This window comes from Thunnus maccoyii, chromosome 16 (genome assembly GCF_910596095.1).
Source record: "Thunnus maccoyii chromosome 16, fThuMac1.1, whole genome shotgun sequence".
Taxonomy (NCBI): Eukaryota; Metazoa; Chordata; class Actinopteri; order Scombriformes; family Scombridae; genus Thunnus; species Thunnus maccoyii.
In genome coordinates, this window is record NC_056548.1 from 19,675,987 (window position 1) to 19,699,898 (window position 23,912).

General features: G+C 42.8%; 1 protein-coding gene across 11 annotated transcripts in view; it reads right to left on the reverse strand.

The window, feature by feature from the left end:
* The window catches only part of LOC121880586 (AT-rich interactive domain-containing protein 1B-like), a 209,576-nt gene that overhangs the window by 143,355 nt on the left and 42,309 nt on the right, over positions 1–23,912 (reverse strand). For all 11 annotated transcript variants that reach the window (XM_042387891.1, XM_042387892.1, XM_042387894.1 and 8 more), the window contains one exon: positions 10,834–11,037. In XM_042387891.1, the coding sequence (XP_042243825.1) occupies positions 10,834–11,037 (204 nt within the window). The remainder of the gene's footprint in view (positions 1–10,833; positions 11,038–23,912) is intronic.

Consider the following 23,912-nt stretch of genomic DNA (forward strand, 5'->3'; position numbering starts at 1 on the left):
TCCTTGCCGATGAAACGTTTCCAGGCTTACTGGATGAAATCAATGATGTATGATTATCATGCAACAGGGACATTTTTCATTGTTCCTTGTTTTCATTGTTGAGGACAAAGCTTTCATTCATGAATAACCTATCTGTTCAAGTTGTTCTGTTTTTCAGCAGAACAAGAAAAAAAAAAAAAAAAAATCAGATAAATTTTGTGGGAAAATTGCATTCAATCGTGACTATCTGTGACTTATTGTCAATTATTGTTTTCTTAGCCATAACTGTGAAACTAATGTGGACAAAGACACACACGCACACACATTTCCAGGCCAAGGTAAGCATGTATGTACATTCACCCTTTCTGATAGTAATCATGACATATATAAGTCTTTGAATATAACAGACAGCTTGAGGATTGATGTACTTAAAGAGTTGTCTCTTTTGTTAACTTTTTAACCATTTAACCACCATAAAACCATGTTAATGAATCAAAAAATGTGTTGCACACTACATTCAATAAGCTTTCTAATGTAGTTCACATCAAGATGTTTGAACCACAGGATTACTGTTAAAAACCCTGCAGACACTTTGCAGCAACACGCTGCAACTGCATTGACGACAGCTAAAAAAGGGACAATTGTTCCGATCTAATAACACAGGGCATGTGTGCCATTGTTGGGGTCACTGGTAATATGAAATATCTGTTCTCTCACTTTTTACAACACATAAAGTAAACATACACATTAGTTTTTTTTGTACTGACACAGCTGACAAGAGGTTATCATTACACTCAGGAACAAAACAAACACAACCAGCTTCTTCAACTCAGTGTGGTGATAAGATCAGTCGCTCATACAGCAGCCAATACCACGTCTGCTCATCTCTTGTATAGAGAACTAGATGGGAACACCGTTGCTGGCTTGTGAACTGCAGGCGAAGGTGAGTCCCTTAATGAAATGCGAGGCATCTGAGGAGAAGGATCAGCATCAACAGGCTCATGATTAAACATAAGGAGAAGAGGAAAGGAAGAGGGGATGCATCACCGTACTCGTCATTGTCCTCGAATCTCTTACCCCAAGGTGACGGCGCTCTCGACGCACTATACCTCTCTTTGATCTCTCTTTCGCTCCTCCCCCTCCTCATACATCGGGAGGCCCTTGACACCTCAAGGAATGAGCTGCCCTTGGAGGAGTGAGAGAATGAGAGCGGTGCAGAAAGAGTGAGGGACAGGAGGAGTGATATACAGGACTCTCGGCCGTGGCATGAGAGTAGCCTGAGCCTACATGCTGTTAACGGACACGAGGCAGAGGTTATCAATCCAAAGCCTAATAGAAAAAATATAGGTAACGCAGTCCCATGCAGGCAGCGAAGAAAAACAGCTGAATTTGCTGGTGAAGCGTGTTATGATCCAGTTTTTTTTTTCCCCCACACAACTTCATATACTGCAGGTTTTTATCCCAAAATGAAAACACAAGCCTGTCTATTCAAAGATGGTGACTTATCGACCCGGTGATAACATCAACATTGCACTGATGGCAAGTGAAAGCGAGCACATCGGCAGCCATCGACTGATAGACACACAGGCCTGTTTTTCTATACTTTCATCACAGATCCCTTTCTGAAGACTGCCAAATGTTGCACTCTGGCCCCCTGTCTGTCTTTCTTTATTTCTCCCTCTCTCTAATTCTCTGTTTCTGCTCACATCAATTGATGGAGAATAGAAAAAAAAAACAAAAAAAAACAAAACAAAGAGGCCGCTCATCTCAGGCGTTTTATTGCCGGCTGGCTGCGATGAGCGGTGGCTGTGTGTTTCCAGGCAGAGCTATAATGGAGACATTTGGAGAGGCAGAGCAGGGCAGGTTAATGCTCTCTGTAATGTGTGTGTGAACAGCGATTTATTTATTTTATTTTATTTTTTTTGTGTGAGAGGCTCTGGGCCCCGTGCCACCGGCTCCAAATGTTTTTCCCCTACTAAACTCCTGACCCCAATCTGAGGCCAAGACAGACAGAAGAGAGAGGGGAAATTGAGAAAGAGGGAGAGAAAAAAAAAAGCAAATGTGATTCATTGAGGGGTCAAAAATGGATCTGAATGAGAGAAGGGAGGGAGGGAGGGAGGGGATGAAAAGGGTTTCAGCTGCTGATACTGAAGGAGTTTTAGCAGGCTTTCCCAGAGAGAGAATGTAAGAAAGACTGGTAAATAGATCAATGATCACCTGAAATTTTTCTTAACACGGAACACGTCAACGTTATACATGGTGTTCACAAAGAAAATTTAGTGGGAAAAAGGCCACCTAATGCTGGATCAAAAGTAGACGGATAGAAAATGATCATTATTAAATTAACAAAGAGGGAAAGAAGGCTTGTGACACATGTAAACATCACAATTCAGCACAAAATAGCCCTAAAACATCTTTCAGATCAATCATTTTGGAACATGGCGGATTGGCTCATTTTTTCACGCTGTGATGACAGGCTCGAACTTGTGTAGGAGTCATGTCAATTACATCTGAACGGGGAGGGGAGGGGGGGGGGTAGAGGGGGTGTAGCAGGGGGAGGCTTCTAGTTGAAACATGCTTGTTCACCATTAGCGGTTGACATCAGCACAGGAGATTTTTACTCATATTTTACATCCCCCTGCTGCGAGGCTGTCTTTCTCGTTGGCTGGCGCTGTGTTAAATGACATTGACACGATGAATTGTCAAGTTGCTTCAGGTCAGTGCAGATACTGTACAGTGTGTCAGAGATGAATGGGATGTTGGCGATGTGAGGATGATGGAGTAAAACGGTTACAGGCAGGTAGGCTTATGTTGTCCATGACACCTTTGGAAGGATCAGCACCTCACACGTCTTTGTACCGTGCCTTTTCCTGAGTCATCACCTAGGTGACGTGAATCGATGCTGAAGTGCTCGTGAGCAAACCTCTGTATTCTACAAGCTTTTCTGCAGCTTTGGGTTACTTCTGATTCAAGTGAAATATTTATAATTGATATTTATTCAACGCCGTGTAACCCGACATGAGTAGAATTTGCGATGTGCGTCGAGTTTAAAGAGATAACAGTACGATCACTGAACAACAGCACAATCATCTCATCTGTGATATGGCATCATCTTGACCTGTAAGATCTATAAATCTGTATCTATTGGCCTGAATATAAGATGATGTTTTACACTGAAAAATTCAACTCTTTCACTCTCTGTCTTCATTTCTTTCTCCATAAAAAAAACCTGAAAGTAACTGCACAACAGCTTCCAAGACTATAGATGACACTTGGTTGATACTAATCCACTGATTAATCCGGATTTTCTTGAAATGGAATTTAAAATATTTGTTGGATAAAGTTTGTTCAATTCTTTTAAAAAGAATTTACTCATATTTACTGTATTTATCTGCCTGTTTTGAACTTTAATCTTCAAAAACAAGTATCGCAAAATGAAGGGTGATCTTAAAATTCAAGTCAACCTATATTCAAGTCAATACTGTATGTTAGACAGACTTTGAAGTTGGATAGTCTATATAACTGAGCTCTGACTTCATCTTCTCTCTTCATACTAATCTAACAGCAACTAGATGGATGTGAGGAATATACACAGCACTGGGTAACACCTTGATCGTACCAATCCAAAGCCTTCTCAGATCTGTTTTCAAATGTTGATGGTGTGTCACGTCTCTTCACTTCTCCTTTTCTACAAATGAAGCCCAGAAACTAAGATGCGGGAGCAGACTTGACCTGCGTAAAAAAAAAAAAAAAGAGAGAGAAAAAAAAAAAAGAATCTATCTGTAATCTGGATGAAAACTCAGATGAATTCTCGGTGAGCCAATTAGAGCAGCGACTAATCCCCTTGTAACTCGGCGAAGACGTAAAGCATCCCTTTCTTTCCTCTCTCTTCCTCGCTCCCTCCGTTTCGCTTCTCTTTCATCTCGCTGCTCTTTTATCTTATCAATAGACAGAAGCGCTGCAGACACAGAGCGCCGAGCCTGGATCTTTCAAAAACATGCCGTTTGTGACGTTTTACACCGCTTGCCTGCATTCAACACTAAATTATATTAAATTCCAACATCAATTCACCTGCCTGAGTGAGTGAGAATGATGGAGTTTGCAGCTCATACGACTAATGCAACAGCAAGGCAGAGCAGACAGCTGGGTTTGTAATTTAACTAATGGTTTCACATGAAAACTCATAATCCACTGGGTCCTATCATATATAGTGGGGTCCAAAAGTCTGAGACCACTTTCCCATTCATGTTCTCAGACTTTCGGGCCCCGCTGTATATCACCATGTAGTTTTATAAATGAGAGTGTGAGAGTGGATGCCCTTCCTGTCCTGAGTGGGCAAAAAAAAATACAGGTCCCCTCTGTGTTTTGTTATCTTCCCGTATGTTAGGTCTAGTGTATACACGATGTGCATTGATATAATTGATAGCATCACTTCAAACAGTCTGTGAAATGGGAGGGGTTTTCTCCCCCCTTTCCAGTTAATGGCCACGTAGCATCGTCTCCCCGTGGCGTCTGATTGGCTGAGAGCCACTCCACAGCAGCAGGGTAATAAAAGTTACAAATGAGAGCAGGCTATTAGAGCCATTGACATGCGTAGGCTAGCTTGCTAATTAATTGATCCTGAAACTTCATCTATTCTGTAGCCAGAGAGGAACCCTTAATTAATCAGCCTTTCCATATCATTGTCCTCCTTTCTTTCAGTCCTTTTCTCTCTCCTCTTCTAACCCCACCTTCTCTCTCTCTCTCTCCCCTAATGTCTTCTTTAAATGTGAGGTGAAAACGCCCAGGGTCCCATGTGTTGACACGGAGTGCAGGTCCTGGAGTTGTGAGGGAAATAGTGTGGATAGAAGTGTGTGTTGTGTGGGATTGTATCTGCGGGGATGAGGTGTGTACTTTGAACAGCGAGCCTCTGAGTTTTCAAGAGCCTTTCAAAAAATGAGGGGCGTGACGAGGCTGGAGTAGTCCCCTTTGTACCTCCACCCCTCCTCTCCCTCCATCTTTCCTGGCAGAGGGGCTGATTTATTGGGGCTTCCCAGCCATCCGTCAGAGCCAGCAGCGCTGGCTGCATTAACCCCAGAGACAACCCCAGCACCCGGGGCCCCTAAGTGCTTCCAAGTGGCCCTCGCTCTCCCCACCGGTGAGGAAGCCCCCTGCCCAAGCTCAATCAATGTCGTAAATTACCCATCTAACTCCCTAAAGTCGATAGCCGACAAGATGATGTTTGGACAGACAAGGATTTTTACAGCTCTTTGTTTTAATGGAAAATTAAAAGTCCAATCAGTATTTGAACATATATACTACAGGTATATTCTTAGACAATGTTGAAGAGTTTTTAAAAACCTGCATGTTGTGTGTTTCTCTACTAATAATGAAAGTTTTTTTTCCTGTGTTTACAAACACATGCGTATGAAACCGAATGTTTTCCACCATGAGAAAACACCTCAGACTTGATCCTTGTATTAAAAGACCTGGGAGTGATAACGGACTCTGTGGTGGGACTACCCTTTGTTTATATTTGGATCATGAACAGTAGCTTTAATTTAAAAAGGGAGTTTCTACAGTAGCTTCATGGTAAAGATGAGGAGAGTAAAGTAAAAGAGCCGTGGTAAAGTTTTAAAGACACATTTCTGAACTAAGCCCTCAAGCCCTTCAACAACTCTCCTCCCATCCCCTCCTCTCTTCTGCTACCTCTTTTCTTTTTGTTATCAGTTATTCAATAGAAGAATACAATCTGCTTACTATCAAGAAAGAACACGTGGGCTTCTCAAAACAACTGTGAAACAGATGTTTAAGTTCTCTGTTCTGATTGGTCTAGATCCCAATCTCTCTAATTAGTCACCTGAGGACAAAATACAGTATATATACTCACAGTTGATGATGTTACTGTCTGTGTGTTTATAAGTTAAACTGAACTGAACTTCAGCACACCTGCTTTTAATAAAGCACTAATTAAGAGTTCAATCAGGACATCAGAACTTGCCAGTTAATGTTTACAACATTTACAACATTTGTCAAGAGGCTTACGCTTATTCCTTAGTTATTTACGATAAGATGTTTATAATAGAAAAAACACTGATATAGAGGGCAGTGCAAATATGAAAGCAATAGCCAAAAATCATAATTCATACTGGTCCTTATGGATTACTATTTTCTACGAGCAATAAAATGCTTAGTTGTCAACTGCTTCACACTGGTTTCATTTTAGCAGTTTCAGCTGTTCTGAAAACCACCGTAAAACATGTTGTTTCATTTTATAAATTAAACACACGAAGTGAATAAACAAAGAAGAGCCATCTTAGTATACTGCTTATTAATTAGGAATATACACAGCTGTTGCCCATGATGTCTTTAAAAGGAGTAGGACTTGATAAAAGGTAGACAAACCTGCCAGAGACAGAGGGCTTGTGAACGGGTGTTGTGGTTTGTATGGACTGAACAGGCAGCAGGTCAGCCACATTTCCACTTAACTTTAAATGCTTGGCTTCTATTAAGTTGGCCCGGTGTGTAAGGAACAAACAGCCAACACTGGTAATGGTTTCTGCCTGACTCATTGACACATCCAACCCCCTACACACACACACACACACACACACACACACACACACACACATACTCCTTCCTTTTTCTCTCTCTCCCTCCCTCTTTCATTTCCCAAGATATCTTTTTTTTTTTTTTTCCTCCTGCTCTTTCTCCCACTCCATCACCCCTCCCCTCTTTTCACATCAAACACTAATGTTTCCTTCAAATTCCTTTTCCTCTCTGTCTGCCAACTTTGACATCACAGGAAATTACGCTCAGAATTGGCGGCGTTTTTTTTTTTTTCCGCTTTCAACTTCATTCCACTTCCCAAACAGACGCTCCTCTCATGTGGCCTGTCATCCCCGAGACACCCGCCTCCTTCTTCTACTTCCTCCTCTTCCTCTTCTTCTTCTTTTTTTTTTTTTTCTTCTGCTGATATGTTTGTTCTGGCTCTCTTCATTCCACACACAGTCTCTTACACTCTTTCACACGCACTCTCTGTCTCTCCCCCTCTCTGACACACAAAACTGTCTCTCACACGCAGGCATGCAGACTCAGCATGATGCTAACAACACCTAATGCAAGTTCTAGGCTTATTTGCTAGAGGCTGGTGGGAGAAGACATCGACGGTGAGATCGGTGTCTGTGCTTGCCTCTTATGGCTGGATTAAGGAAAAAGGAGCCACGAGCGTAGTATTTAATTGCTAGTGAACTGCTGTGTTAAGAATGTGTCGGAGCGTGTGTGAGAGTTCATGTGCGATCACGTTGATGATGTGCGTAGGTCTACTGTCTGTGCAAGCATGTATGTAATTGTACGTGTGTAGAAGAGACAAAAAAAGACCTCCAGACATTAAGCTCGAGGGCCTGAACAGGTAAAAAAGGTTCCCCAGAAACGATGACTCGACCTGGTGTAAAGGGTCAACCGTAGCCTCCAGGTTACACACACAGTGAATACGTTTACACGTACACCAATAATCCTTCCACTGTGAACAACCTGATTAAGATACCGGCTCAGTCAAGGTGTTTACATAAATTATAGCTTCCCACCTCTCTTGTATATGTGTCTATATGTACTGTAGATCTAAGTGTGATTGTATACATGCATGTGAATGTGCATAGAGATTATATATTTACATATCTGTATATTTAATTGGCAAACAAATAAATAATAGTAAATTAAAATAACCGTTGACATGATTTTTAGGTGCACACGTGCCACAGAATTTTTAAAAAATGCTAAAGAATCAAGCTCTGATAGCAAAGTTATAACTATTCTGTTCACTCAAGTTACAGAACCAGGTTATGGTGTTTAACTGCTGCTCTAATCAGGTTAAAATTGAAGTACCTACCTAATGTGCAGTATGTCCAAGATGTTAAAGATGAGTTTTGATGCCAGGTTTAGTTCTTACATAAAGGACAAAGGTGAGTCCCTACACATATCTCATCCCTCCACTGGATGAAATGTACATATAGCTGTGGACTTCTTATTTGTGAGAAGTGAGGCTCAATTTTAGCAGGATTTAATTATAATGAAAAGCAGACAAAAAGGACCTTTTCTTCCTCTGCTAAAACTCCCTACACACACTCACTCACTCTCAAACACACATACACTCGCTCAGTCCCGGGGAAATCACAGAGATAGACGTATATCTTTGTAGACGTCACGTTGCCTGGCAACATCCCAGCATGTTTGGTTGTCACAAGCTGAGGTCTCAGCCCTGAAGCGCAATGCATCATGGGGGATATTGTGTGTGTGTGTGTGTGTGTGTGTGCCGCGTCTTACATCACCCACAATCCTCCTTGCTGATGCAGCCCCGGTCGAGACGGTGAGATTGTTCTTTGCAAGCTGATCCTGGGACGGTTTTGCATCATCTGAGGTTAAGAAAGAGGGCGGGGTGGCTGATTTCTCCTCCTCCAGACACAGCTGCAATCATGCCTATCTTAACTGTGTGTGGTGCATCTTTTGAAATGTAATTAATAGTCACTTTAAGACTCGATATACAGCATACACATCTGGAGCATTGGCTTTTTTTTTCTAGCCCTCCCTGTTTCTCCCTGATCAGACCCCTGACCGCGTTTCTGTAGGTGAGGCTCATTACCCTCATCTGAGAGTGTGGAATTAAACCTCCTCCGAACTCATTACTGTGAGCTAGATTTCACCGGTTACAGATAGGCAATGCGGTGGTGCTGCTTTTAAAGCCAGAGCCAGATAATTAGAAACTTTAGAAGCACAGTTCCCATGGCTATAGCCAGAGTGAACAACTAATTCTATTTGAACTAATTACGTTCCATAGCGCTACGCTGTGATTGCTACCCTGACGCTCAGCCTCCCCTATGTAATACGCCCGAGGATTTCATCACTAAACAGTACCAGGGATGTATTTTTGTGTGTGAGTGACTGTACGTCATTATGCGTTGGCATTACTCTCTATGCACAGCATGTCTTAGCATACACTCCCCCGCTTGCTCCCAGCTGTGTGTCTTTCGTACCGCTAACCCCCTGAGCAGGCTCCATAATGCTCAGTTTGGGAGTGTGTTGACATCATCAGAGCGCGTCAGAGGAGGTTTAGACCTGCAGTTTGGGTAATGAAGTCTCAAATGAAGTCTCACTGGTCACAGTGAGACAAAAATGAATATTTGAGTACGTTAGCGGTTGAGCGTATCATTATTATTATTATTATTATTTCACTATTATTAACACACATTGCCTGCACACCACAAAACCAAAATATCCAAAACGTATTGCACGCAGACATTTTTATTGGACCCCCACTGACTGGTAAACAATCAAATTTTTCTCCACACCCCATGCATGTAACGCAGGCTTTCCCTTTATTTTTTAACTTTAATATTTAACGTCTTTAATATTTTAAACATCAAACCCAATCTGAGATAACTCTGATGAATCATTAGTTATTTTCTCCGGCTCTACAGTAGTCAAAACTTTTTTCACAGGCTTTACTGTCCATGATGAGTAATCTTCATGTGTAAAATCAGTGGCATGTCCCTTTAATTATTTGCGCATTTCTTAGTTTACCTCTAGATGATACAACTTATGTCGTCACTGTATAATGTGAAAGAGTGTGTGTGAGCCTCTATACGCGTACATACACAAGCTTTACACACTGATTTTCTCCGCTACTGCATGTACGCACGTAATATTTTTAGACATTACAGGAAGTCTGTCTGTCAGTCCATCTGTGTTTCCCTCCTCTTTCCATCTCTCTCTTTCTCTCTCTCTCTCTCTCTGTGGCCTTGCTATGTGTGGAAGCTCGCTCGCCCCAGTGAGAGGTATCCAAGTCCAGAGCAACAGGCCAGGCTGACTAAATATAGCAGGCAGTGACAGCAGGGGAGACTGTGCTCCCCTCTCTCTCTCTCGCTGTGGCGCTTAGTACTGCTGTTTCACTACAAACTACACTGATGGAACTACACTGTCATCAACACACACACACACACACACACACACACACACACACACACACACACACACACACACACACACACACACACACACAGACGAAGTTCGTGTCTGCCAGAAATGTGGGACACACGCATCATGCACACAAACACACATATACAGTAGACACAGATTAATACACATGCAAACTTTCTCTCTATCTCTCCCTCTTTCTCTCACACACACACACATGCTTCAAGACCAAATGGGATTTATTTAAGACTCAATAAAGCAGACAGAAGCACCATTGTCTTCAACACAGGCCTATTGTGTAGCACAGAGAGACTGTGACATGGGTTGGCTGTGCTGTCTATGTTTACTACGCAGAGAGCATTGCAGTACACACACACACACACCCATACACATACACAGGCACAAACAGAGACGTGTACAAAAAAAAAATCAAAAAGCAAGACGGTAATGCATGCACACACACATATACGGAAACATATAGAAATACATAATCAAGCATACAAGCGCTTCATCAAACAAGCATAAAGAACGACCACACATACCGCACATACCACATACACACACACAGCATCAAACCGCTCCAGTGGGAGTCTGAGGGGAACTGAGTGATGAACAGGAGTGACACCACCACATGCCAGGGTGTGAGATGTGCTGCCTGGTATTTTAGGCACCGTCTCAAATTGAACATACCAAACCTTCAGGGGAAAATCGCTGGAGAACATTCATGACGAGAGGCAAATGTCCCACCGCAATATCAGCTTCTAATACCAGCTACAATATCTGGAATGGCACTGCAGAGGGAGCTGACTCATTCACGAATCACTCTGAGACACACACTCGCACGTACATACACACACACACACACACAGACACACACAGATGCTGTGTTTTGGTTTGTTGACATACCTGCTGTTGAGGATACTGCATCCCGCCCATGCCCATTTGGCCCCTCCCCTGCATGCTCATTGGATATCTGTGTGGAGGAGGCGAAGTGTATGGCTGGCTAGGAGGGTAAGGTCCGCCCCCTGGCTGCTGTGGAGCAGAGTAGGGATTATTGGCCATGCCGTACAGCTGTGAGCGCTTCATAGCCATGAAATCCATGGAGGACACCTGTGGAAGAAAAAGAGGGATCAATGACATATCTCCTGCATGTTTCTTGACTTAACATCCATTCGTTAGTGGATTGTGATTGGCTGAGAGACATGTAAATGAATTCATCCACCATCTGCCAAGTTGGAACCCCTGACAGAAGTCCATTTAGTGCACACACTCTAAACCGCAGCCACCATTGATTTATTTTTTAATTGCACAGCGAGTGGAAGCTTCAAATGAATGCGCACAGGTCATAAATGAACTACAAATGGAATTAAGTAAGCTAAGATGTTTATTGCACAGCTATTGGGAGCAAACTTTGCTGGAGGAGGGCCAAAATAAAATGATTTAATTAAAACCTAAAGCTTGTATCTTTGTTTTAATGTCTGAAAGGGTTTTTAAAGTGTTGTAAATGTTGTTTAAAGCGGTGAGAAGCAATAGCAATAAAAACTCGATGGCCTTGTTCCCACAACCACAGCCCAACGGTGCCAATAATCACCGTACAGCACTCCCTCTCGCTTATTGTTGCTTACAGCAAAATGGCAAAAATACTGATTATTACATTTGAGTTAATTCTCTTATAAATTCAAATAAGGGAACAGGTAAGGGCTGGCTCCAAGTGACGAGGCGTATGGCAAAGCTATTCAGGTTTGCAAGTTTGAATCCCAGGAGGGAATTCAGGGCAGTCGAGTAGTCAAAGTAGTCTCTAAAGCCACACCTTGGGAGTTAGCTTCTTAAAGGGGCACAAAAATAAAAATCAAAGAGAAGAAAGAGAAGGTGTCAAGGGCGATTTATTCCATTGTAAGTATTTCAGAGCCTTTTTAGGGGTTGTTTGGGGTCTCGGTGAGCCACTGGAAAATTCCGGTACAGTGCGTCGGGCTAATGCTAATCCGTCACCCGTAGCGGCGTGTTTGTCTGTCTGCCCGGCAGATAATGTGGAGTTCTTCTATCTTCCCTCTCTCCTCTCATGCTTTCTCCCTTTGTCTCCGCCGTGTAGGATCATGTGTGATTTATGACATTTTGTTCCTACTGTTTCATACACACACACACACTTTCACTTCTCTCTCATCTCCAACTAACCCCCCCCCCACACCCCCTCCACCTCCTCCTCCTCCTCCTCCTCCACCACCACCACCACCACCAACTCCCTCCTCAGTTTCCTCTCTTCTCCCCAACTCAATATCACCTCGTCTAGTGTAGAGGAGAAATTGCCGCTGCCTCATATTGCCAGGCTAATATCAAGAAGACATGTCAGGGGATGGGAGCACTTTATTCAGCAGGTTACGTGCAGACGGTTACGGCGGTCTGGCTTTAAAGTGGTTTTGTCTACTGAGGCATGTGCGTGAGTAGTTTGGACTATTCCACAGAGCGGGGAGGAGAGAGACAGAGAGAGAGAGAGAGAAAAAAAAGTGTGTTTGGGTAGTGAGAGAGATGGAGAAAGAAAGCTAGAGAGAGAATGATGAGTGCTCTTGGGGGTCTAAAAGTTATTTCACAGCATGGAGGTGGATGCGAGTGTGTGTGTGTGTGAGAGAGGGGGGTTATCCTGCAAAGGTCCGCTTCACAAGGATTTCAAGAGTCTAACACTGAGAAAGAGGAGAGGGGAAGAAAAAAAGCCTTTTTGCCATGTGTGTTAATGCGTGTTTGTAGTCCTGCTCATGTACTGTAACCACTCATTGTTCTTTACTTTGCCCTCCTTCATGCATGAAGCTACTAATAAGTCCATCATTCCCTACACTGCAGAGGCTAAAGTCACACAGTGCACCAGCAGTACAGATCCTAAAATTAAATATTTAACCACCAGACAAAATGGACATCTAATATGACACAATGATTGCTAGAATCATAAGAGTAAAGCACATTAGGGAATAATTAAAGTTATGAGCCATCGTGGAGTAAAGCTGTTCAAAAAAATGTTACTGATAGAAAAATCATTTGTATTTTTGAAATACTGACAGATGAACTTCAAGCTCGAGGAGCATAATTTGTCGCCGATTGGATCTTCGTGGAGAGAAAACCTCGATTCATCGTATAATTCACCTTTGCTTCTTAGTGGCCTGTGGATGAAAAACTGACAAAGTGCTTGACTGAACAAGAACAAGAGATCTAATAACTTCAATTCAGAATGCAACTAAAATAGATTTAGTCCTTAAGTGCATCTGGACTGTGTAATATACAGAGTTAAAGCAACTGAACCTCAAAGGACAGATTTATTTTAGAGTACTTTTTGATGTGCTAAATTTGACGCTGGTCATATGTTTCTAATGTAGCGATAATGGTGTTTTCTCTTGAGTGGAGTGCAACACATGACCTGCTTAAATGTTTGTACACTCAGAACACAACACGAGCCACTTGCACACACACACACACACACACACACACATACACAGGTCTACTAAGCAGTATCTGCCTTGAAAGGGCGACGCTCTCGAGTTTCTGAAAATCCAGGGCACTGTGCCACTCGTGATATGGGACACACACACACACACACACACACACACACACACACACACATACACACACACACCCCCTCCCCAACTCCATCCAGTTCACCAGTCCATCTCAAGAGGTCCTCCGTTTGCCAAAAATGCTGAGTGCAACATAAGTAAATCCCCTCACACGGCTGCCAAGTGTACACACGCGCTTGCGAAAAAAAAAAAAAAAAAAACGTTAACTGCTGCACTTAGAAAGGCACTGGACACAGAAAACAACTTCAGAGTTTTCAGAATGGAGAAGTGGATGCTCGATTAAACACACACACACACACACACACACATACACACACACACAGATACATTTGTATTAGTAGAATCTTGTTCTGGCTCTCACTGATCTCTCTCATCTCTCCCACTCCCTCACACACTTGAGGGAAATTCTTAAATGAAAACTGCAGCAATAAAATTACATAAAGCTATCAGATACATTGGTCCTATCTTCCTCCACACATGACATTATCCACACCTGTCCATAGAGGCAAAAAAAAAAAAAAAAGAAAAAAAAAAAAGAGTATTCTCCGCCTCCCCTCACAGAGCCTCATATCTGCTCTCATGACAAGTTCCACTAAATGAGATTTCAGCCCACTGCAGCCTTTTTCCTTGAGATATGCCCGCCATTTCCCTCACACCACCAGGCACAAAAAAAAACAAAAAAAAAAACGACAACAATTCTTGACAAATTGAAACATTATTTTTTTTCTCTCCCCTCAGAGAAATGGCTGTACTTAGGAAAAAAATTATGAATATGACACGAAGTGAATTGTGTTTGTGCCAGGAGGGACAGCAGATAAAATACTAGTGGGAATACACAGAAATTGTTTTTTATTTTCTTCAAATGTGTTTTTCACTTTTGTTCATCTGGGCATGCCATTCAATGAAGGAGGGAGGGGAGGAGGGGGGGTGGGGTGGGGAGGGAAGGGGAGGGGGGGGCATGGGAGACAAGAGTAATTCAACTGCTAAATTTAAAATTCAATTTATGAACTCCTCTCCAGCGTTCTGACTCTCGTGAGCTTTTTTTTTTCTCCTTTTTTTTTTTTTTTTTTTTTTTTTTTTTTTTGCAAAACAAAGCCATTAAAACAAAACATGGGTGAAATTACTGTGGGGTGAAACCTGCTAAATTGCTTTTCTGAGCTCAATCGACAACATTTTTATGTTGCGAAAATGATTTTACTCCTTCTCGCTTTAATGTGCTAAGTTGTTAATCAGAAAGAGACAAAATGCTAGACACAAAAGGCTCGGTTTTGTGGATTATGAGACACACACTGGGATCAAACAAACATAAAACAATATTGGTAAATGGTTATTATTCCAATTTCATTTTGAACGCGGGGAATTATTTTAAAGAATCTTTTGTTTTATCAGCCGTGGTCGCTGAACATGTTGGAGAAGACACACACACACACACACACACACACATACATACACATGTCCCTGTGGCTATTGCTACCCTTGTCCTTCACACTAGATGACCAAATCATCACCTGTCTGCATCAGCCCTTCATTTCAGTTATTTACTATCCACACACACACACACACACACACACACACACACACACACAAACACAGAGGCAACAGTGAAGGACCGCACAGAGACAGGCTCAGACACTTGACAGGTAACAATACTGTCAGATTAGTGTTGCTATTTTGTAGATATCAGTCTTCAGGGCTTTAGTGTTTCCACGAAAATCCTCTGTTTTTTCTGACTCTAAAAGCATTGTGGTCTTCACATAACCAATACTGTAATAAAATGTTCCTTCATATGTTCTTTATAGGCTACAAGCCGCATTATTGAGCGACAGCTACTTCAGAAATTGTTTGAACTTCAAAAGAGAAATTCAATGAACGATTATGATTCCTTATATCACCTGGAGGTTAAATATTGTCTACAACAAGATTTTTATTGTTGCACTTTCTATAGAACCATTTCAGGCTCAATGAACTAGTAGCTAGTGTTGGTGCTTTGCAGCTCTGAGCTGTACAGTTCGCTACTTAGATCTGTTGAGTCTTTAATGTGATGTATGACAAAAACACTACAACAATATTTTTCCGCTATGAGGTGTAAAGACCTATTTGGCGCTCGCAACGCGCAAATTAGTGCCATGGTAAAATAGTTCTAAATATCACCTTTAACAAGATACACCAAAATTGATTAGCCCCATGATGCTTTTTTGGTATTGATTATTTTCTCTTTTTCCTGGAAAGACTACTGCAGAAATCCAGCTTTTATTCCTGTGTAATGAAACCATTTTAGCCTGTGTGAATTTCTGAGGAGAAACAAATAAGGATAATTATTGTCAACGGATCCTCTTTATCCTCTGTGCCGCATCTGTCTCTGGAGAATCAACATGCTGCAGCCAGAGCTGGTTGGTCTGCTGGGACAATCAGCCTTGTCTTTTATGTTATTTATTTATACCATGCAGCAGAGCACTCTCCAATTCCTATTACACTGCGGGGCCCGGCGATGCCTCGGCCTCCAGAACAAAGCTCTGCATTTCAGGCTTGAAACCCTGTGCATTTGGGCCTACTGTTTCAAACAGGGGGGGGAGAAAAAAAAATAGAAAGGATGGAAAGAGAAAATATGGGAGAGGAGGAGAGGAGGAGGGAGAAAGAGGAGAAGAGAGACTGCAGCAGTGGGCGAGTACAGATCGAGTTCCATATTAATGTGTGCAAATTCCCCCGCTCCTGCTGACTAAGATTAGAAAAATTAATTTCATGGATGCAGAGACAATACTGATGTCATCAAGCGGAGAGGAGAGGAGCAGCACGTTGTTAACTCCTCCCTGCCCGGCCTCCGTGAGGAATAGATCACTCTTCAGTAACGGTCTATCACTTCACTTTCACTGCCAGGAATCAAGCTAGTTAACTAAATACTGACAACAACACACAACACTAAGCCCTCACAGTTCTATCAATTTATTCCAATTTAAAAAAAAAAAAACTTGACGCCGTCTCGCAGTGAAGTAGCTCAGCTGTGTGCATGATGGTGTTCCCATGTGACTGCTGCATCGCAAAGGACCGAATTCAGTGAATTATGTCTTGAAACACAATCTCATCCTACATCTCAGCATGCATGCCTTGTTAGTAAAAAGTCTCGTAACGAATGACAGTGTGAAGAGTAGCACTGGTCCGCAGGGAGCTGGGTAGAGCCAAATTGCCTTTCCTTAGCCCAATATGCCTGGATGGCACAGGCATCTAGGCATGAAGGCTGGCTAGCAATGAGCAGCATGAAATTATCTGAGGAAAGAGAAGTGCAGTGAATGACGGCCACAGAGGAGAGACGGGTGGAAATGTATACGTACACGGCAGATGTTTGGCAATGATGTGGTGAGTTGAGAACGAAAGGCGGACACAGAGAAGAGGCTATTGTAACGCGGACAACCGGCGTGCTTTTGTGTTTGGCGCAATGCACATAATTGCTCTCTCTTCTGCGTCGTCCTCGGAGCTGGTGATCGGTGTTGCCCTCTGCGTTTGACACCAATATTTACACCACACACAAACACATGCTCACACACACTGATAAGGGTGCTTAGAAATACACCCGCCCCTTCCAACCCCCCCCCCCCCCCTTCCCTCCCATGTGCATCAGGAAAAGTTGCCGAGCGTTCGGTTCGTCACGGCCAGCACAAAGACGTCATTAAGAGAGAGGGAGGAGGGGGGGTGGAGAAGAAGAGGGGAGAGAGGAGGGAGGAGGATAGGAGGTGGGGGTGTGGAGGGGGGGGGAGAGAGAGAAGGAGAGAGGCTGCTTCATCTGTCTCAAGTGAGATTGGGGTCGCAGGGTCGCCGGAGCCCTTTTCCTTCACCGAGGCTGAGAGCTAGAGAAGCAGCAGGGACAAAAAAAAAGAGAGAGAGAGAGGAAAAACCTCAATGACAAAACGAGATGCGGCTGACATGCCTGCGACACGCCATTAAAGAATGAAAACAAATAAAATGCAATCGTCTCCAAACAGTGTAGAGGAAACACGTGTGGAAGAGCACGGACCTCGAATTTGCCAGTAAAATCTCCTTCCTGGATGCAGTTTCCTAAGACTGAATTCATACAGATTTCCACTGTATTACAAGTGATGATAGCCTCATGGATAAAAAAGATAAAAAGGTTCTAGTTAGAGCGAGTGGAGCACATTCTGTAGTGTTTTTCATATCTGGTCCAAGATCAAAATTCTCCGTACTCTTCTCTTCTGTCAGGTTGCTGTTTTTACATGTGCTGAGCGTGTTTTTAAATCATCGTACAAACTTTGCTACAGATCAGCAGTGTCTACCCTTGCAAAAGTTTCTCACTGGGTAGAAAATCCATTGAAAAGCCTTTAGCTAAGACTGTGCTATTGCTAACTATTGCTTTGAAACTAATGCAAATGAAATGCTTTCAGGAAATAGTGGAGGCACCTCTTGCAGCACTGTCTGCCTATTTCCATGGAATCTGTTACTGATGTGGGGGAGTGAGAGTCTTGCTACATTCCCAGTCTTTTCTTGTCTCGCAGTCCTGTGTGCTTCCTGCCTGCCGCGACCCTGGGACAGAGGAGGGCCGCCGAAAAAGCCCATTTCATCTAAGGGCCGTGGTGGAACGAGAGGAATGTGCTCCTCTCTAACTTCCCCAGCCCACAGAACCCCATGGAGAGATGCTGTTATACAACCAAATGAAAGAGAGGAAAAAGGGGCAGGAGGGAGAAAAATAACAATAACTCCATCTGCCCCAAAGAGAGAGAACAGGCTATTTGAGTAAATGTGCTGCCCTTTTGCTTCCCACATCTCGTGCAGCCGAGCCGAAATACTGGTATTAAATATGCAGGCTAGATTCCCCCCTTATTCATGGAAATCACCACCTTTGCTAATGGAATGGTATTGGAGAGGAACTGCATTTCTACAGCTTGGATAATTATGAACGATGTCCCGTATCGCCAAGTGTGTTTATGAATTAGCAATGGTTATTCATGATATTGTGCTCAGAGTAGGGTGAAAATACATAAGTGAATACTAAGCGAGCAGACCAACAGAAATGATACTAAAAGGTCCTGAGGGGGCTTTCTCTGCCATCCATTAGTCTTCCCTGTAAGGCAAAGCTTAACGAGCTCCTCAGGCTGGGAGGCTGGCCATTGAAGGAGAGGGAGAAGAGTAAATTATGAATGCGAAAGCACTATCTAAAGCAAGACCACAATAGGTCCCCCTTCCAGTTATTAAGCCTTTTTCCACCTGTCCTCCTTGATTTTGTTTGGTGTGCCAGAAATGCAGGTGTAGTATCCTAATAAAAAATATCTTTCATCAAGGAATTAATAAATAGAAAATGTACTGTATCTATAAAAAGCAAGTTGTCAAACTAGGTCACACCCGTGGTGCAGTTAAAGAGGCTCCCAACTAAAAAAAAGGATTTACATTCAGGCAGTTTGTTTTGGAGCACTGCCCAGTCCTCCAGGGTGGAAGCATCCATATTTCTCCTGCAGGTGATCCATCACTTAAAAAAAAAAAAAAAAAAAACTCACAAAAACACAAATAACCAACAGATATCCTGACCTTCCTTCCTCAGGCGGATATTAGATACTCATTAAAAGTCACCTGAAACAATTTGAACCAAATTGATTTCATTATCGGACTCGGCACGACACACAAGGCCCCCATGTCTGATAGCTCAGCGGGAAATTTACAAAGTTAATTAGAAAAAAATTGATTTTCATATAATTTTTTCCCCCTCCGCTCAACCGTCGTAAAGTGACATGGAGAGAGGCTTGTTGATGCACGGCAGCGGTAATGTTCAGTGTGGATGGGAACAGCAGGTTAGAGGCTTGAACATTGTAAGTGGAGTCATAAAATGTATTCCAGCTTTCGTGTGTGAGTGTGTGTGTGTGTGTGTATGGCTATGATAGATTGTGTAATAGCATGTTAAGGCAGTGTTCTTTCCCCCCAAACCCCCATGCACCAATATCTCTTAACCTCTTCACCTCTTGCATGCATACACTCAAACGCACACTCCACCATCACCCCACCTTGTTGTTCCCCACACCTCCATATATCGGTCACGGCAGCAGCAGCGCTGTAATGAATGTGAGCCTCCACTCTTCCACCCCGCTGTGAAGGCTTCCCCAGAAATGGGCTCCTCGACCTGGGTTAGAGGCCCTGGAAATAGGCTTCCCTCCCCCCGCAGCCCCTTTAGGTCACCCTCTGGGAGGCCCCAGGCTCTGTGAGCCCGAGCCAGGCCTCCCATCTCCTGGGCCCTGACTGGGAATCAATCACTGAAGCTGGCTGGGGAACATGAGGTGGGGGAGCTGGGTCGATCAATGAGAGGCTCCAGGCCTGTGGGAGCCCTGATGCATGGCCTGACTGCACATACACAGATTTGACGCACACTGAACTCCAGCATTCACTCCCATTATTGCTAAGCCCCAGGGCAGCTATGTTTATGGTGGACAGGCTATGCCAGACCATATGAATAACATATGACTGAGAAAATTGAGTGATATTTGCAATTAAAGGTACTTAATTTGATTTGGACATGATCACACTGAAAATGTGTGAGTGTCTATAGTATGTACATCTCCTGTATCATCTCCAGTATTCTTTTTCATCTATTTCAGGTATAAATGCAACATGAGTTTCCATCAGCCTTATATGTTTTCACTCAATGAAAAAAAAGAAACAATTGCTGATACTTACTATTATTAGTTAAGCATTTAGTAACAGTGTAAACACATACTGAATCTATATCACAGCAGTCAGTATGTGGCCAGAATAAGTACCCTGATCATGAGTTGTTTTACACACCAACCCCTGACCGACCTTTTATGTTCAGGTTTTTATTAAAGGCCAGACATATTAAAGGGAAGCACATATTTCCCAGGAGAGGCGACAGATCTTTTGGCTGCAACACAGATTTCACCATGTGTCCGATTCTGTGGGAGAGGGTGTGTGAGTGTGTGTATTTACTGTATGTATTCAGCCACATGGCAAAGTGTAGTGTATGTGATTTTTACACACTACGAGTGCGAGTAAAAAGGATTTTTAAATCAATATGTGAGTTAATCTCAACTTTGAGTTGGAACGTTAAATCACTTAACCATCCAATGAAGCGTAAAAAGGTATTTACACATTTAAAACAGCTAATATAGATATTGCTTTCCTTCAGGAGACCCATTTATGTATAACAGATCATTTTCGAATAAGAGGGGGATGGGCAGGACAGATATATCACTCCAAGTTCCACTCAAGGACTAGAGGGGCAGCCATATTAATTGATAAAAACACACCATTCACAATGACAGGAGTAAGTCTGACCCCACAAGGCGCTACATTATTGTGGTAGGTCCGGTCATCTTGGCCAATAGTTATGCACCAAACTGGGATAACTCTGTATTCTTCTCCAATCTTTTCTCTCATTTACCAAACATGACATTGCACCAGTTCGTAAGACCTATTCAGAGATACTGGAGCTGGATAGGTATATAGACATCTGCCCTCTGCAGACACGATGACAAAGCCTATGTCATTGCAGGCTGAGTTTGATCTCCTGTCAGCACGACAGGCTGAATACCTTATCTCTAAATCGCAAAATGGGTGCTATGAACATGGGGAAAAGGCTGGATGGAAACTCGTTCATCAGCTGAGCAAAGAACTGCCAATCAGACCATTCCTATAATAAACGATGAGCAAGGCTCAGAAAGCACAGATAGCCTAAAAATTAACTTCTGTTTTCAAACAGTCACAATCAGTCATACACCTCTGATTCATTAGTAAGCCCTGGTGCACTTGAAGATTTTTTCTAATACCCTGCGTGTCCCTTCTATAGACCCTGGGATGGCTACTGGATTGGCGGAGGACATCTCGACCGCAGAGATAGCATCAGCAATCAGGTCTATGCAAAGTCACAAATCTTGGGGACCAGACGGTTACCCAACAAACTTGTTCAAAAAATTCTCAGACCAACTCTCACCTTTATTACTGACAGTCTTTGAAGAATCACTTTCATTAAAATCCCTTCCTCCAACCATGTGTCAGGTTATTTCTTTAATACTCAAGAAAGACAAAAATCCTCTTAAGTGCAGCTCATTCCGTCCAATTTCTCTTCTAAACACTGATGCTTAAATCCTTGCTAAAGTTCTGGGGCGCTGCTTGCAGGAGGTTCATCCTTCCGTCATATTACCTGACCAAATGGGTTCTTTAAGAATCTTTTTTTTAACATTAGACGCCTTTTGAATATCCTTTATAGCCCCTCTCCACCCGGTGCACCAGAGGTAGTGCTCTCACTTGATGCTGAAAAGGCCTTCGACTGGGTGGAGTGGGGCTATCTTTTCAGTACACTGAAGAGGTTTGGATTTGGCCATAAGTTCATGTCACGGATCGAATTTATATACATCTTTGATGGCTGCCATGCACACTAACAATAATCTGTCCACCTGCTTTGAGCTCCAAAGCAGCATGAGACAGGGGTGTCTTTTGTCCCCACTTCTATTTGCGGTTGCAATGGAACCACTTGCTCTAGCTCTGAGGCAAAATGCTGATATCAAGGGAATTCAGTGTACAGGATTTGAACATAAAGTTTTACTTTATGCGGACGATATGCAATTGTACATATTGTAACCCCTTAAGTGTCCCTAAGTTAATAGTTTTACTTACAGAATTTGGCAAAATATCTGGCTACAAAGTTAACATTCAGAAAAATGAGCTGATGTCTGTTGGAGCTGGGACTAGTCAGGGTCTAGTTAGGTAAGAAATTCAGGTACTTATGGATATGGGTTACACATAAACATAAAGATCTATATGCAGCTAACTATCAGCCTCTATTATCTAATCTGAGGCAAGATATTGAGCGCTGGGATGCCCTGCGTCTCTCTCTGGGTGGAAGAATTAATACAGTAAAGATGAACGTACTGCCTAAATTTTTGTATATATTCCAGTGTCTTCTGGTCTTTTTAACAAAATCACTCTTTTCCAAACTAAATAATCAGATCCATCCATGCATCCATTTTCCACTGCTTATCCGGGACCGGGTCACGGTGACATCAGACTAAGTAAGGAAGCCCAGACATCCTTCACCCCGCACTGCCCTCCAGCTCCTCCTGGGGGATCCCCAGGTGTTCTCAGGCCAGAAGAGATATGTAGTCCCTCCAGTGTGTTCTGGGTTTGCCCTGGGGTCTCCTACCAGTTGGACGTGCCTGGAACACCTCCAAGAAGGAGGTGTCCAGGAGGCATCCTAACCAGGTGCTCCCAAACACAACATAAGAGCATTGCTATGCTGGGTGAGGAACGATGTCACTGTCCCTGATTAGGCAATTCTGGAGGGGGTGTCTATTGGGACCATTTCTCTAGCAGCCTTATTGTGTTCTAAACCGCCATTCACACAAAATCAAAATCATTTTCAATCAAAACCTGGAATCATTTTAGAAGATCCTTCTCTCTTCTCCCTTTATGGCCTATCGCAGGCTGCGCCAATTGCAAAAGACCACATGTTTGTCCCATAAGTGATGGATGAGGTTTTTGGTACCTGGTCTAGAAGGGGTATGGTCTTGTGTTTGATCTCTATATTGACTGCAATTTTGCCTCCTTCAAACATTTAGTGCAGAAATGTGATTCCCAGATCACACTTTTATTGGTACTTGCAGCTCCGGAACATTGTAGCCTCGAACCCGGGTTGCTTTCCATCATGCTCTCCCACTTCTCTGTCAATTTTTTACCGTAAATCGGTCCAAAAACAGGCTATAAGCATAATTTACGAACTACTCAACACTTACAATTTGACGCCTTTAGACCTCCTTAAAAATAAATGGGAAACAGATTTAGACGAACCAATTTCAGAAGAAACTTGGCACAAAATAATACAGGGAATTTTCTCCTCATCCATATGTCTTAGGCATGCTGTTATTCAATTCAAAATTGTGCACCGTTTGCACTGGTCTACAGTCAGACTTTCTAAGATCAAAGCCAACATAGATCCCACATGTGATCAATGCAGGCAAGCTGCAGCCACTCTGCTGCACATGTTTTGGACATGTCCAAAGCTTTACACATTCTGGCAATCCATCTTTGAGACCTTCTCTCCTTCTCTCTAGGATATTTGGAAAAGCAGTAGAGCCGTCTCCATTCATTGCACTGTTTGGTGTGGCCCCGGTGGGAGTCCCTCTTAGTAGGTGGGAAATCAGCATGTTGGCCTTCTGCTCTCTTCTAGCCAGGAGCCTGATATTGTTTAAATGGAAAGACCCTATTCCACGAACATATAGTCATTGAATCAGGGAAGTCATGTACCATCTTAAATTGGAGAAGATTAGATATACTGTCAGAGGGTCTACTAGGAAATTTCATACTATTTGGCAGCCTTTTCTAACCTTTGTTGAGGATATGGTAGCTGACAGCATGACAATGTAACAAATTTTTCTGTCATTTCATTTTATTTTTGTTATTTATTTCCTTTCACAGATGTCTGGT